Source organism: Gorilla gorilla, chromosome 6 (assembly GCF_029281585.2).
Source record: "Gorilla gorilla gorilla isolate KB3781 chromosome 6, NHGRI_mGorGor1-v2.1_pri, whole genome shotgun sequence".
NCBI classification, from domain to species: Eukaryota; Metazoa; Chordata; class Mammalia; order Primates; family Hominidae; genus Gorilla; species Gorilla gorilla.
In genome coordinates, this window is record NC_073230.2 from 89,357,596 (window position 1) to 89,372,315 (window position 14,720).

At 50.8% G+C, this 14,720-nt stretch overlaps 1 protein-coding gene and 1 non-coding gene across 3 annotated transcripts; one reads left to right on the forward strand and one right to left on the reverse strand.

Moving 5' to 3' along the window:
- Positions 1–283: 283 nt before the first annotated feature.
- Positions 284–13,901, forward strand: ATP5MF (ATP synthase membrane subunit f). 2 transcript variants are annotated; one of them, XM_004045832.4, is made up of 6 exons: positions 284–513; positions 1,732–1,855; positions 5,734–5,929; positions 11,890–11,997; positions 12,826–12,942; positions 13,736–13,901. In XM_004045832.4, exons 3-6 carry the CDS (start codon positions 5,917–5,919, stop codon positions 13,762–13,764), a joined length of 267 nt encoding a protein of 88 aa, XP_004045880.1. In that variant the 5' UTR covers positions 284–513; positions 1,732–1,855; positions 5,734–5,916; the 3' UTR covers positions 13,765–13,901. The 2 variants fall into 2 exon arrangements, with proteins under 2 accessions (XP_004045880.1, XP_063564695.1); XM_063708625.1 differs by lacking the exons at positions 284–513; positions 1,732–1,855; positions 12,826–12,942 and having other exon boundaries at positions 5,829–5,929.
- TRNAW-CCA (transfer RNA tryptophan (anticodon CCA)) lies at positions 2,298–2,369 on the reverse strand. The gene has a single exon. It is a non-coding gene; the product is annotated as a tRNA-Trp (tRNA).
- Positions 13,902–14,720: the final 819 nt, after the last annotated feature.

Here is a 14,720-nt window from a genome sequence, read left to right on the forward strand (position 1 = left end):
AACTCGGGAGGCGGAGCTTGCAGTGAGCCGAGATCCCACCACTGCACTCCAGACTGGCGACAGAGCGAGACTCTGTCTCAAAAAAAAAAAGAATATTAGATCTTAATTAAAAGGATAATTGTGTGGCTTATGTAAATTACCCCCAAAATACAGTTTTAATGTGAGTAAGGAGTTAATTTTTTTCTTCTTTTTTTGAGACAGTCTCGCTCTCGCCCAGGCTGGAGTGCAGTGGCGCGATCTCGGCTCACTGCAAGCTCCGCCTCCCGGGTTCACGCCATTCTCCTGCGTCAGCCTCCTGAGTAGCTGGGACTACAGGCGCCCGCTACCACTCCCGGCTAATTTTTTTCTGTGTGTGTTTTTAGTAGAGACGGGGTTTCACCATTTTGGCCAGGCTGGTCTCGAACTCCTGACCTCAAGTGATCCGCCTGCCTTGGCCTCCCAAGTTTTGTTTGTTTGTTTTTTATTTCTTCTAAACAAAACAAAACAAACAGGATACACGTGCAGAACGTGCAGGTTTGTTACATGTGCCATGGTGGTTTGCTGCACCTATTGACCCATCCTCTAAGTTCCCTCCCCTTACCCCCGACTCCCCAAAAGGCCCAGGTGTGTGTTGTTCCCCTCTCTGTGTCCATGCGTTCTCAATATTCAATTCCCACTTATGAATGAGAACATGCTGTGTTTGGTTTTCTGTTCCTGTGTTAGTTTGCTGAGGCTGATGGCATCCAGCTTCATCCATGTCCCTGCAAAGGACAGGATCTCATTCCTTTTTATGGCTGCTTAGTATTCCATGGTGTATATGTACCACATTTTCTTTATCCAGTCTACCATTGATGGGCATTTGGGTTGGTTCCATGTCTTTGCTATTGTAAATAGTGTTGCAATAAACATATGTGTGTTGGCTGAGTGTAGTGGCTCACGCCTGCAATTCCAGCACTTTGGGAGGTCAAGGCGGGCAGATTACCTGAGATCAGGAGTTCGAGACCAGCCTGGCCAACATGGTGAAACCCCGTCACTACTAAAAATACAAAAATTAGCCGGGCTCAGTGGCAGGAGTATGTAATCCCAGCTACTCGGGAGGCTGAGGCAGGAGAATCGCTTGAACCCAGGAGGCGGAGGTGGCAGTGAGCCGAGATTGTGCCATTGTACTCTAGCCTGGGTGACCGAGTGAGACTCTGTCTCATAAATAAATAAATAAAATAAAATAAAAAATAAAAGAGATGGGGTCTTGCTATGTTGCCCAGGCTGGTCTCAAACTCCTGGGCTCAAACGATCCTCCCATCTCGACCTCCCAAAGTTCTGGGATTACAGGCATGAGCCATCGCACCTGGCTCCTGTTGGCTTTAACAGAAAACAGGAACACTCAGTACTCCAGGTTCAAGACATTTGAACACAGGGAAGGCAGTGAGGTCAGGCCTGGCCACCCCTAGGGAGAGGACAAGGAACTCAGTCCAACAGGTCGTTCCAGGAATACGAATGTGGGGAGGGAGCCGGATGACAGGTCAGGCCAGAGCAGTCCCATAGGAGCGGCTCGGGGAAGACAACTGACTTCCTCCTCATTTGTTTTGAATAACGCTTTGTCCTAGTGGCGCTGGAACTTCAAATGCTGGAGATCAGGCTGCACCACCAATGCTTCTCCAAGGATAGCAGCCCCCAGGGTGGGCAGGTAGTTTTTGGATTGGGAAGGCAACTATTTCCCGAGCTCTGAACCGTTTTATTTATTTTTTCATTTAGAGACAGTGTCTCACCTTGTCACCCAGGTTGGAGTGTAGTGGCACAATGATAGCTCACTGCAGCCTCGACCTGCGCTCAAGGGATCATCCCGCCTCAGCCTCCTAAGCAGCAGCTGGGAATACAGGTATGCACCACCACACCTGGCATTTTTGCTTTTGCTTTTATCGTTGTTTTTTGTTTGTTTGTTTGTTTATTTTTTTATTTTTTATTTTTAGAGAGACGGTTTTGATACGTTGCCCAGGCTGGTCTTGAACTCCTGGGCTCAAGCAATCTGCCCGCCTCAGCCTCCCAAAGTGCTCCTGCACTGTTTTAAGGTCCTGTCTGAAGTCCTGTGAATGTACTATCTGAGGCACAGTCCTGATAAATCCTGCTGCAGATGTGAACAGCACGACCTAAGTATTGGTTCTGAATTTTTCCTCACACTTTAGCTAAGGTGCCGGTCCACTGCTGAAGTACATACGCAAATAAATCTTTAGGGCTAAAGAACAGAAAATACAGTGTCCAAGGTTGAGAGTTACCGGCAAGATATAACTCCTGTTGGCTAAAGAAAGGGATGATCACATGTTTGACCCCGACGTGATTTGAACACGCAACCTTCTGATCTGGAGTCAGACGCGCTACCGTTGCGCCACGAGGTCTTGGAAGCCTAACTTTTTTGCGCTTTAGATGGACCCTAAAGAGTTCTTTTTCCCTTTTGTAATTCAGAGGAAAGTGTAAAAGTAAGTGAAACAGGATAGAAGCAGACGCCACCACGGGGTTCGGGAATAATCCTCTTGTCATTCGGGAAAATTCACCTGCCTCGGGCTGTGTAGTCTCCTAAGGAGACACATTTGGGAAGCCACAGTGGAAAATGTTTCGCGCAGCTTAGCAGAGAAGGCTGGGGCGGGGTTGTCAGGAATCCGGATTCTCTTCTCCCCAGCCCTCTGCTTGGGGAGCACTAAGAATTTGCACGAGGGCCAGATCAACGAAAGAGTACTATGTTCAGGCTGGGCGCGGTGGCTCACGCCTGTAATCCCAGCATTTTGGGTGGCCGAGGCTAGGCGGATCACCTGAGGCCAGGAGTTCGATACCAGCCTGGCCAACATGGTGAATCCCCGTCTCTACTAAAAATATAAAAATTAGCCGGGCGTGGTGGCGGGCGCCAGTAATCCCAGCTACTCGGGAGGCTGAGGCAGAATCGCTTCAACTCGGGAGGCGGAGGTACAGGGAGCCGAGATCGCACCATTGCACTCCAGCCTGGGCGACAGAGCGAGACTCCGTCTCTTACCAAAAAAAAAAAAAAATTATCTTTGGAATAATCTGCTCCCTCCAACCCACCCCCACCTTCCCCGAAACAACCCCAGTTCATTAACTAAAACGTTGGCATTTATACATATACAAATCACAGCTCCTGCGCCCTCAGTCCTTCCATCCACCCCAGGGGATCGGGCATCGGCGTAGCTTCCCTCCGGCCTCTTCCTGGGGCCTCCCAGGATTCCAGTGTGCGGATCCTGGGCTCCGGCGGCTCTCCGTCCCCGCGAGTGTCCGGCCTGGGGAAGGGGCGGGGGCGCGGGTGCCACTGGCCACTCCTGCCTTTTGCTGCTCTCCTGCACGTCCCACGGAACAGCGGCCCCCTCAGCTTCCCCTGCCCCAGCCCTCAAGTCTATCAGCTCCCGGAGGCTGCCTCTGCCCGCACACAGTGCAGTCGGGTCTCTTCGGTCCCTCGTAGTCTTCCAGGTCCCATACTCGCACCCTGCAGGAGGATTCCCTGGGTGGACCAGGAAGGTTCCCAGGCCTATTCCTGCCCCACGGAGGACCTGACACCTGGGGTCCGGCAGACCCCATCCCTGATCCTTCCTGCGGGGCCCTCTGCCCCAGCCCCGGCATCTGCCCCAGCCCTGGGGAGTGGGAGTTACATAGGCCCTGGTTCAATGGGCAGGGTTTTTCCTGGGGGTTCAGTTGCTTAGGGACGCAGCCCAAGGCGGGTAATAAACTCCTAAATAATAAATTATACCCGCATTATACCGTGGATGGTCAACACACACCGCAAGGAGCAAGTGAAATAAACTTTGAAGACAGAGAGTTCAAGGGCTCAAGGAACCGTTGAGAACACTCCTACCGCAGTACACTACTATATTTGCTGGGGTTTGTTTGTTTGTTTGGAGACAAGTTCTCACTCCATCACCCAGGCTGCAGTGCAGTGGCCCCATCTCTGCTCACTGCAACCTCCGCCTCCCAGGTGCAAGCAATTCTCCCGCCTCAGCCTCTGGAGTAGCTGGAATGACAGGCGCATATCACCACGCTTGGCTACTTTTTGTATTTTTAGCAGAGATGAGGTTTTGCCATGTTGAGGAGGCTGGTCTCGAACTCCTGATCTCAGGTGATCCGCGCACCTTGGCTTCCCAAAGTGCTGGGATTACAGGCGTGAACCACCGCGACCAGCCTGGGTTTTTTTTTTGTTTGTTTTTTGTTTTTTGTTTTTTTTTTGAGACAGAGTCTTGCTCTGCCGCCCAGGCTGGAGTGCAGTGGCTTGACCTCCGCTCGCTGCAACCTCCACTTCACAGGTTCAAGTGATTCTCCTGCCTCACCCTCCCAAGTAGCTGGAATTGCAGGCACCTGCCACCGCGCTCAGCTAATTTTTTTCGTATTTTCACCATGTTGGCCCGGCTGGTTTTGAACTCCTGACCTCAAGTGATCCGCCCACCTCTGCCTCCCAAAGTGCTAGGATTACAGGCGTGAACCACCGCACCTGGCCTGTTTGTTTTGTTTTGTTTTTTTAACCATTTTTAATTCCCACTGGCGATGCTGGCCATGCTTTCACACACCTATAATTGTATATGCGATTTTCACTGCCTGGGGAGAAGGGAAGCAGACATGGAGGAGCCCCACAATGCCACCTCTGAAACAAGAAATGTAGCAGAATGAACTGAACGAGGGTGGCATTTATTTGGCAAGTTATGACTACAAGACCTGCTCTCGAGGTTGTTTTAAAAATCGGAGGCCCGGCGCGGTGGCTCACGCCTGTAATTCTAGAACTTTGGGAGGCTGAAGCGGGTGGATCACGAGGTCAGGAGATCGAGACCATCCTGGCTAACACGGTGAAACCCCGTCTCTACTAAAAATACAAAAAAATACAAAAAATTAGCCAGGCGTGGTGGTGGGCGCCTGTAGTCCCAGCTACTCGGGAGGCTGAGGCAGGAGAATGGCGTGAACCCCGGAGGTGGAGCTGGCAGTGAGCCGAGATCGCGCCACTGCACTCTAGCCTGGGTGACAGAGCGAGACTGTGTCTCTAAATAAATAAATAAATTAATTAATTAAAATAATCAAAATTGAAGTAGCCCGGGCAGTGTGGTTCATGCCGGCAGTTCCAGTATTTTGGGAGGCCGAGGTAGGAGGAACGCTCGAGGCCAAGAGTTTAAGAGCAGTCTAGGCAACATAGGGAGACGCCTTCTCTACAAAATATAATTAGCCGGGCGTGGTGGCGTGCACCTGTAGTCCCAGCTACTTCGGAGGCGGAGGAAGAACGCTTGAGGCCAGGAGTTCAAGACCAGCCTGAGCAAAATAGAGAGCCTCTACCCCCACTCCTCACCACACTGTTTCCACCAAAAAAAAAAAAAAAAAAAAAAAAAGCTGGAAGTGGTGATGTGAGCCTGTAGTCCTAGCTATTTGGGAGGCTGAGATGGGTGGATCGCTTGACTCCGGGAGTTCAAGGCTGCAGTCAGCCGTGATCAAGCCACTGTCTGAAAAGTAAATGCTCTGTCTGAAAAGTAAAAAATAAAAATAAAAATAGACTGGGCGCGGTGGCTCACGCCGGTAACCCCAGAACTTTGGGAGACCGAGGCGGGGGAATCACGTGAGGAAAGGAGTTCAAGACCAGCCTGGCCAACATGGTGAAACCCTGTCTCTACTAAAAATACAAAAATTAGCTTGCTGTGCTGGTGCACGCTTGCAGTCCCAGCGCGGCCTCTTCCCACCTTTTAAGGTAGGGAGCCCAGGCTGAGGCGCCCCTCTCTCTAACTGCAGGACCCTCGGATTTTTGCTGTCCAGGCACCTCGCCCTTCGCTTCATGGCCTTCTAGTAGTTCCAGGGTATTCGCAGTTGTGACCTGCTTCCCGTGAGCCTCTGCTCTACGCCCCTGGATGGGGCGTGCATTCCCTACCCAGCAGCCCTCGCGCGGTCCGGCACAGCGGACAGCAGGACTCCAAAATGGCGTCAGTTGGTGAGTGTCCGGCCCCGGGTAAGGCTGTTTGGACTCCGTGGTGGAAGCAGGAGCCAGGGTCCAGGGTCCAAAGCCACACTGGGAGAGAAGGAAGCTGCGGAGCTGCCTGCCCTTTGCTCAGGCACTTCGCCACGACCTCACTTGAGGCGCGCCAGACCCCGCTCCGCCTGCCCAGGCGCGTCTTCCTGCTGCCCAGGGCCTGCGCCAACCGGGTTAGGCGTGGAGGGTGAAGGCATCTGGGGCACGCGCTTCTGGGCCTGGGAATGCGCCGCCTTGGGCCACTGTTCCTCTTTCCGCTAAGAAATAGCCGCTTCCCTCTCCCGCTGCGACCCAGTTGCTTTGCACTTGAATGTTAGGCGCAGCTTTTGCCCTTTTTTCCCAAAGCTTAAGCTCAGATGAAGCTCCAGGAGGAGCTCAGGACTAGGACTGTGCCTGATACCATGTAAGGTTCGATGCATATATGTTGAATAGGCTCAGAGAGGCGAGGTGACCTGTTCAAGGTCACAACTCGTGAGAGGGCTGAGCTGGTATTCAAACCTGAGGATTCGTGGTGAATGAACTTTATTCTCTAGGACGGCCTTATGACTAGCAGGCTTTTCCGAGACACCCATGTGTAAATCGCTACATTCATCCCGCTGTGCACACTGATGATTTTTGTTTGTTTGTTTTTGAATAGGGCTAAACCGTGTTTTAGCCCTAGATGCTCCATAGTAGCCTTGTCAGAGAGTCCTTGTTGGGAAAGTCGATTCCATTTTACAGATGAGGGAAATAACTGTTTGGGATGTGGTGTGGCCTCTCTGAGGTCACACAGCCTGATAGTGGCAGAGTTTTGATTAACCCATGTGTGTCTTAGCTCAGTTTCTGTTTTTTTTTTTTATCATTTTTTTTTGAGATGGCGTTTCGCTCTTGTCGCCCAGGGTGGAGTGCAATGGTGTGATCTCTGCTCACTGTAACCTTTGCCTCCTGGGTTCAAGCGATTCTCCAGCCTCAGCCTCCGAGTAGCTGGGATTACAGGCGCAGGCCACCATGCCCAGCTAATTTTTGTATTTTTAGTAGAGACGGGCTTTCACCATGTTGGCCAGGCTAGTCTTGAACTCCTGACCTCAGGTGATCCACGTACCTCCGCCTCCCAAAGTGCTGGGATTACAGGTGTGAGCCACTACGTTTCTGTATTCTTTTTTTTTTGACATGGAGTCTCACGCTGTCGCCCAGGCTGGAGTGCAGTAGCTGATCTCATCTCACTGCAACCTCTGCCTCCGAGGTTCAAATGATTCTGCTGCCTCAGCCTCCCAAGTATCTGGGATTACAGGCACGTACCAATACCTACGCCTGGCTAATTTTTTTTTGTATTTTTAGTAGAGATGGGTTTCGCCACGTTGACCAGGCTGGTCTCAAACTCTTGACCTCAAGTGAGTTACCTGCTTCGACCTCCCAAAGTGTTGAGATTACCAGTGTGAGCCACTGCGCCTGACCTCTGGTTTGTTTTTTTTTGAGATGGAGTCTCGCTCTGTCGCCCAGGCTGGAGTGCAGTGGCGCGATCTCAGCTCACTGCAAGCTCTGCCTCCCGGGTTCACGCCATTCTCCTGCCTCAGTCTCCCGAGTAGCTGGGTCTACAGGCGCCCGCCACCACGCCCAGCTAATTTTTTGTATTTTTAGTAGAGACAGGGTTTCACTGTGTTAGCCAGGATGGTCTCGATCTCCTGACCTTGTGATCTGCCCACCTCGGCCTCCCAAAGTGCTGGGATTACAGGTGTGAGCCACTGTGCCCGGCCTCCGGCCTCTGTATTCTTAATCTCAGCCTAGAGAAATGAAGAGGGGTTTAGAAAAGATGAGAGGGAAGCTGTTTTCCCCTCAGTAAAATGGGCATAAGAACATTCATCATACACGGTAGTTGTGTTAAGGAGACAACCTGTGAAAAGCGAACACTGGGGCATTTTGTTTAAGCATAGGGCTGTGGTCAAGAGCTCTGAACTAAGGATCAGTCGATTTAGTACGTGAAAGACACTTGGAACGCTGCGTGGCCCACAGTGAGTACTCAGTCAGTGTGAGCTCGTCATCCCAGCCTTTACTTTGTGACCTTTAGGCAGGGTCATGTCACATGCCTGGCCTATTCAGCATCACCCCCGGTGAAGAAATTGGAGTCCATGTCTCATAGGTATTGATGATCTTTTAGGTAGTGTCTGTCACCAGAGGACAAAGACAGTATTTCATGAGCACATAAAGTGAGGGAAATATGAATTAGCAGCAGTAGATAAGATCAGGGGTTGGCAAACTATGGCCAGTGAGTTGGATTTTGTGTGGCCTGTTTTTGTCTGGCCATGAGCTCAGAATGGTTTTTTTGTTTTTATATTTTATTTTTATTTATTTATTTATTTATTTTTTGAGATGGAGTCTTGCTTTTGTCGCCCAGGCTGCAGTGCAATAGCACGATCTCAGCTCAGTGCAACCTCCACCTCCCAGGTTCAAGTGATTCTCCTGCCTCAGCCTCCCAAGTAGCTGGGATTGCAGGTGCCCGCCACCACACCTGGCTAATTTTTGTATTTTTAGTAGAGATGGGGTTTCGCCATGTTGGCAAGGCTGGTCTCAGACTCCTGAGCTCGTGATCCTCCTGCCTTGGCCTCCCAGAGTGCTGGGATTACAGACGTGAGCCACTGTACCAGGCCTAGAATGGTTTTTTGTTTTTATTTTATTTATTATAGAGATGGGGTCTCAAACTCCTGGCCTCAAGCAGTCCTCCCATCTCGGCCAAAGTGTTGGGATTACTGGTGTGAGCCACCGCATTGGGCCATTTTCTGTTTTTAAAAAGATTGTTTAAAAATAAAATAGACTATGCTATGAAGACCTTATGTGGCCTGCAAGTCCAAAAATCTTTATTCTCTGGACAACCCCCAGGTTGGATTTAGCACTCAGGAGAGACTTGCTATTTCCATGTGGCTTCATAGTAATGAACAGTATGTTTCCTCTCGAGGATCTGTGGTTCTACAACCATTACTGAGAATCTGTCGTGTACCAAGAAATGGTGGGGATATTCGCACCTTCAGGTAGCTCATAACCAGGCAGAAAGGTGGTAATAGTTCTCATTTACATAGTACCTAGGGCCAAGTACCAAGGATTTCACAAAGGAGGAAACTGAGAAGGAGTAGTACCTTGCCTAAGGGCACACACCTACAAAATGGCACTAAACCCAGAATGGCACTAGACCCAAGGGTCTGCTCTGTCTCTGAACTCTACTGGGTCTCTTTATGTGACCCAGTGATTGCAGATGGAAGCTTCAGTGCTGCAGAGGAGTGGGTGTGTGTAGAGTTGGGGTGGGAGTTCCAATAGGGCAACCAAGGACTGAGGCCTTCCTCTGCCTTCCAGTGAAAGAGAAATTCGTGGAATAAGTATAGATGCATCTCAGATGAACTGGATAGTCCCTTGCAGTGGCGCGATCTTGGCTCACTGCAACCTCTACCTCCCAGGTTTAAGCGATTCTCCTGTCTCAGCCTCCCGAGTAGCGGGGACTACAGGCACACGCCACCATGCCCAGCTAATTTTTGTATTTTTAGTAGAGATGAGGTTTCACTTTGTTGGCCAGGCTGGTCTTGAACTCCTGACCTCGTGATCTACCTGCCTTGGCCTCCCACAGTGCTGGGATTACAGGCGTGAGCCACCGTGCCCTGCCAAATGTGTTAGGTTTTTGTTTGTTTTTGACACGGATTCTTGCTCTGTCACCCAGGCTGGAGTGTAGTGGCACAATCTCAGCTCACTGCAAGCTCCGCCTCCCAGGTTCACGCCATTCTCCTGCCTCAGCCTCCCTAGTAGCTAGGACTACAGGCGCCCGCCACCACACCTGGCTAATTTTTTTTTTTTTTTTTTTTTTTTTAGTAGCGATGGGGTTTCACCATGTTAGCCAGGATGGTCTCGATTTCCTGACCTCAGGATCTTCCCGCCTCAGCTTCCCAAAGTGCTGGGATTACAGGCGTGAGCCACTGCGCCCGGCCCCTGATGTGTTGGTTTTAAGGAAACACCCTTGTCTTCATAATAGAGATAGAACTAGGAAGAAAAACAAGTTGTAAATTGTTGCCTTTTTTCTCCTGTGATGTGCCAGGCTCCATGCCAGCCCCTGAACATGGTAACAAGATGCAGAATATGTCTGCACAGTTTATGTGAATGTGAAAAAATAGCTTCACTGGATCAGGAAGTGAGTTTTCTGGCCTGGTGGCGGTGGCTCATGCCTGTAATCCCAGCACTTTGGGGGGCCGAGGTAGGCAGATCGCCTGAGGTCAGGAGTTCGAGACCAGCCTGGCCAACATGGTGAAACCCCGTCTCTACTAAAAATACAAAAATTAGCTGGGTGTCGTGGCGCATGCCTGTAGTCCCAGCTACTCAGGAGGCTGAGGCAGGAGAATCGCTAGAACCAGGAGGCAGAGGTTGCAGTGAGCCGAGATCATGCCGCTGCACTCCAGCCTGGGCAAGTGCAGTGGCGTGATCTCATGGTGCAGTTTCACCATGTTGGCCAGGCTGGTCTCAAACTCCTGACCTCAAGTGATCTGCCTGCCTCGGCCTCCCAAAGTGCTGGGATTATAGTGTGAACCACTGTGCCCCGGCCTCCCTCAGCAGACTCTTGAGGCTGGTCCTGACAGAGCCTTAGTCTTTCCTTTGATCTCAAAATGGAGAAGAAACCTTGGGATTATTTAATCTGGCTCCTCTTGTGGTTATCTTTGAGAAGGCACCGTGGTCCTAGACTCTTTGCCCTCAATAGGACATCTGCTAAAAGCTTTTTAAAACTGATCATTAGCTGGGTGTGGTGGCACACACCTGTAGTCCCAGCTGTTCAGGAGGTTGAGGCAGGAGGATCACTTGAGTCCAGGAGGCTCAGTGAGGCTGCACTGAGCTGTGCACACCTGTGAATAACCAGTGCACTCCAGCCTGGGTAATGGAGTGAGACCCTGTCTCTCAGAAATAAATAAATAAATCTTTGCAGGGAGAACAGGGGAGACGATTCCTTTCTTAAATGCATCTCCTTGACGCCCACAGGCCCACCCACTCCCTGGCCCTCCATAGTCTCCTCCTGGGCCCAAATGTGAGGACAGTGCAGCCTCAGCCAGGAGCCCTTCTGATTCCTTGTTCTCAGACTCCCATTGGAATACGATCTGGGGCCGTTCAGTCATTTGGAGTGGTTTTTCCTCACTTGACTTCTCGGAATGTGTTATCTCTTATTTTTATCTCTGGAAATTGTTGGTGTCCGTGGTCCCAGGATGCTGGAGGTGGAAATTCCTTGGGTTTCTTTCATTATACTTGCTCGGGCTGGCCCATCTGGTGAGTCTGCCAGCTGTGTGAACCCAGGTGCTGTTTGAAGCCCTTCCCCAGTAAACAAGTGCATCAAGTCTGAGTGAGACACTTGAGGGCACCGTCACACCGCTCTCCTTCCACATCCCCTCTTGTACGTTCTCCAGCCACACATCCCCAGGGTTGGACAGGGCACCCTCATATTGGCTTCAGGGACATAGGAGGGCCAGTCCTGACCCCACGTTGTGTGTGTGACTTTGGTCACGTGGCCCAACCTCTCTGAGTCTATCCCCCCTCCCCTCCTTTAAGGTAAAGACGTGAAGTGCTTGTTGTGAAGATTAAATAAGCTAATAATGCCAAGTAAATGTTAGCTTTGCAGTAATCTTTCCTGTCCGCCATGTTACTGCTTTTTTCGAGACCCTTTTCTGGAGTTACTCCCAGCAAGCTGTTACTCAGATGTCCTGTTGGTTAATAAAGCTGTCCCTGCAGCAGTTCTGCTATTGTATAGACTCAGTCTTAAAATAGTGGGCTTGATGTCACGTATTTCTTCATAATATTGTGTATGTGCAGCCTCTGTGTAATTGCATTATGCACCTTTATTGCATAGTTGAAGCAGTGGCAGGAAAGGATGCCATGTGTGTTACTGGGAGATTATTCAGTGGGTATTTTCTCTCACTCTTCCGTTTCAGTACCAGTGAAGGACAAGAAACTTCTGGAGGTCAAACTGGGGGAGCTGCCAAGCTGGATCTTGATGCGGGACTTCAGCCCTAGTGGCATTTTTGGAGCGTTTCAAAGAGGTCAGAGCCTTGTGGATGTCTGTAAATGAAAGCAAATCTCTGGGTCTTCAGATCTTCTTTTTTGCCATGAATTAATTTGGGCAATGAAGGCCTTGTTGTCCGAAAGCAGTAAGTTATGTAGAGGATGACAGGGAGGGATGCTAGGCCTTGGACTTCTGTGGTTGATTGGCCCTTTCAAAGGCTGGCTCTGAGATATTACAGCCAAGAACATGTTTCCTGTTGCTTGGAATCAGTATGTCTGCCTCTGTCTTAAAGAAATCCTAAGACTTCTTTAAGAGGAAAATGAATTGGAACCGTAGTGGGCATTAGTCTATAATATGATGCTCTCCTCCCTGCCAGAACTTCAGGACAAATATTTGAAATGGCCTATCTTGGCCTGGTGTGGTGGCTTATGCCTGTAATCCCAGCACTTCGGGAGGCCGAGGCGGGAGGATTGCTTGAGCCGAGTTTTAGACCAGCCTAGGCAATATGGAGAGACCCCATCTCTATAAAAAAAAACACACACACAAGAAAAATTAGCTGGATGTGGTGGTGCATGCCTGTAGTCCCAGCTACTCAGGAGGCTATAAGCTCAAGGCCAAAGGGGAGAGGTGGAATCCAGGTAGGCCTAGTTCAGGAGCTGGTATGTGCTTATAGTTCAGGCTATGGGGATTAGAGACCTTACTGGCATTTGTGCTTGTCATCTTTATCAGCCAGTGAATGCAGGGCGAGGGGCTTAAACAGCCAGAGCAGGACTAGGTCCCTGAATGTCAGCCAGACTCAACTGTGTGCTCAACTTCACTCAAATGTGAAGCCCAGCAGGGCAGTGAGCGCCTCTTGCGTTTGCAGGTTACTACCGGTACTACAACAAGTACATCAATGTGAAGAAGGGGAGCATCTCGGGGATTACCATGGTGCTGGCATGCTACGTGCTCTTTAGCTACTCCTTTTCCTACAAGCATCTCAGTGAGTGCCTCTGCGGCGTCTTGCCTTTAGTTCCCATGAGAGGGTGGTGGTGACTGATTTCATTAGATACAGCAGGCCACCTTCTTCTGAGGCTGAGGGACCTTTAGTTAAAGTTCCTTATGTTTCCACCTAAAAGAATTGGAGGGACCTATCAGAGTACAGTATGTGGGATATTGTTTGAAATGAGAAAATTGTGACAAAGAGAACACAGGAAAATCAAGATGAAGCCAGGGTAAAGAGAGTACTTAGAAGCATTCTTTAAAATACAGCACACTCTGTGAAAATTTGGCTCGATTTTCCTAGTAGCCAATGCAGAAAGAGAAATAAGTTGAGTGGGATAATCTGGTACCCCAGAAAAGCATGGCTGTTCCGGCTCTGAGGCTTGAGAGGAGCTTGTCTGGTGGGAGATTGGCGGGAGGTGTTGGTGGCAGCCTCTGACTAGGCTGTTTCTGACAGTGTAGTGTACACCCCCTACCCCCACCTCACTCCCATTCTGTGGCACCAGGGCGGTGCTGCCTCTGAAGGACGGGTTCTCTGGGGCTGTTTGTCTGAGCGTGTGTTCCCTCTGTTCCTTCTGGAAAGAAAGTGGTTGGCCAGGTGGCAGGTTGGCTCCTGAGGTGTCTTTGTGCCCCCCGGGTCTGCTGATTCTGCAGAGACACCGGCAGGCGGGTCGTGGGTCATCTCTGAAGGGAATTCTCAGGAAGGCTTTGTGTGATCTCAGCGTGCTTCCTGCCATGCTGTGCCTTCACTGTAACCTTTTAAGATACTTACCATCTTGCCTTCCTGACTTCAGAGCACGAGCGGCTCCGCAAATACCACTGAAGAGGACACGCTCTGCACCCCCCCACCCCATGACCTTGGCCCGAGCCCCTCCGTGAGGAACACAATCTCGATCGTTGCTGAATCCTTTCATATCCTAATGGGAATTAACCTCCAAATAAAACATGACTGGTACGTGTGCTGCTTGCCTGCCTGTCTGCCGTAGCCATTATCCCATGTTCCAGGGGCTCCTGTGGCACAAGGTTGGGGGAGGTCGTCTTTCCAGGCCGTTGACCGGTGAAGGCCTTTGTGGACTTCCCAGACCACCACTCTGGTTGTGTCCCAGCTCCCTGGAGGGCAGGGTGTCATCCAGACCTTCCCGAAGCAGCAGTGCCGAAGTCCGTCCCTTGCCATGAGTGCTGTGGGCAGGTGCATTCACAGACATTCTGGCCTTTAGTTGGCTGGCCCTTTATGGTATAACACAAAGGCTTGCGTACCTGAGAGTGCCAGACCCCACCCCGGCTGTCCTGTGGCTCCAGGCAGGGATTTTCAGATGGCCTGAATCCTGTGTTTCTGCATCACCCTGGGGCATCAAGGGCTACAGGGTGAGGTGACCCAGCACTGTCTGGAGAGACCTCAGGCAACACTCACGCCCAGGCTGCAGGGATTGTGGCCCTCCAGCTGAGGCAGCTTCTCTAACAGGAGGCTTAGTGGGTTGGGGGTGATGGGGAAAAGTGAGGGGCTATGGCGGCCCCTCCCTGCTTCCTCTTCATCAGAGCCTCATTGGGGGTGGGATACTGTGCCCCAGAAATAGGTGCCACCAGACATCTGAGCTGAGGTGGAGGACCTGCCTGCTGGCTCCACAGGTCAGACTCCCAGACTTGACCAGCTGCTTGCAGGCCTTCTGGGCAGCTGCACTTCCCTTTGTGAGGCTGACATTTGTTGAAAGGGACAAGAAAGCTACGCCGTGATTGCAGCCAGTGTAAAAGGGTTGGCATGAGACCCTTAATTAATGAGAC

What these genes read in the sequence shown, in the direction of transcription:
- ATP5MF (XM_004045832.4), top strand. An exon ending in TTTTGGAGCGTTTCAAAGAG is followed by an intron (nt 11,998 to 12,825) that starts GTCAGAGCCTTG and finishes TTGCGTTTGCAG; the next exon opens with GTTACTACCGGTACTACAAC. An exon ending in CTTTTCCTACAAGCATCTCA is followed by an intron (nt 12,943 to 13,735) that starts GTGAGTGCCTCT and finishes TCCTGACTTCAG; the next exon opens with AGCACGAGCGGCTCCGCAAA.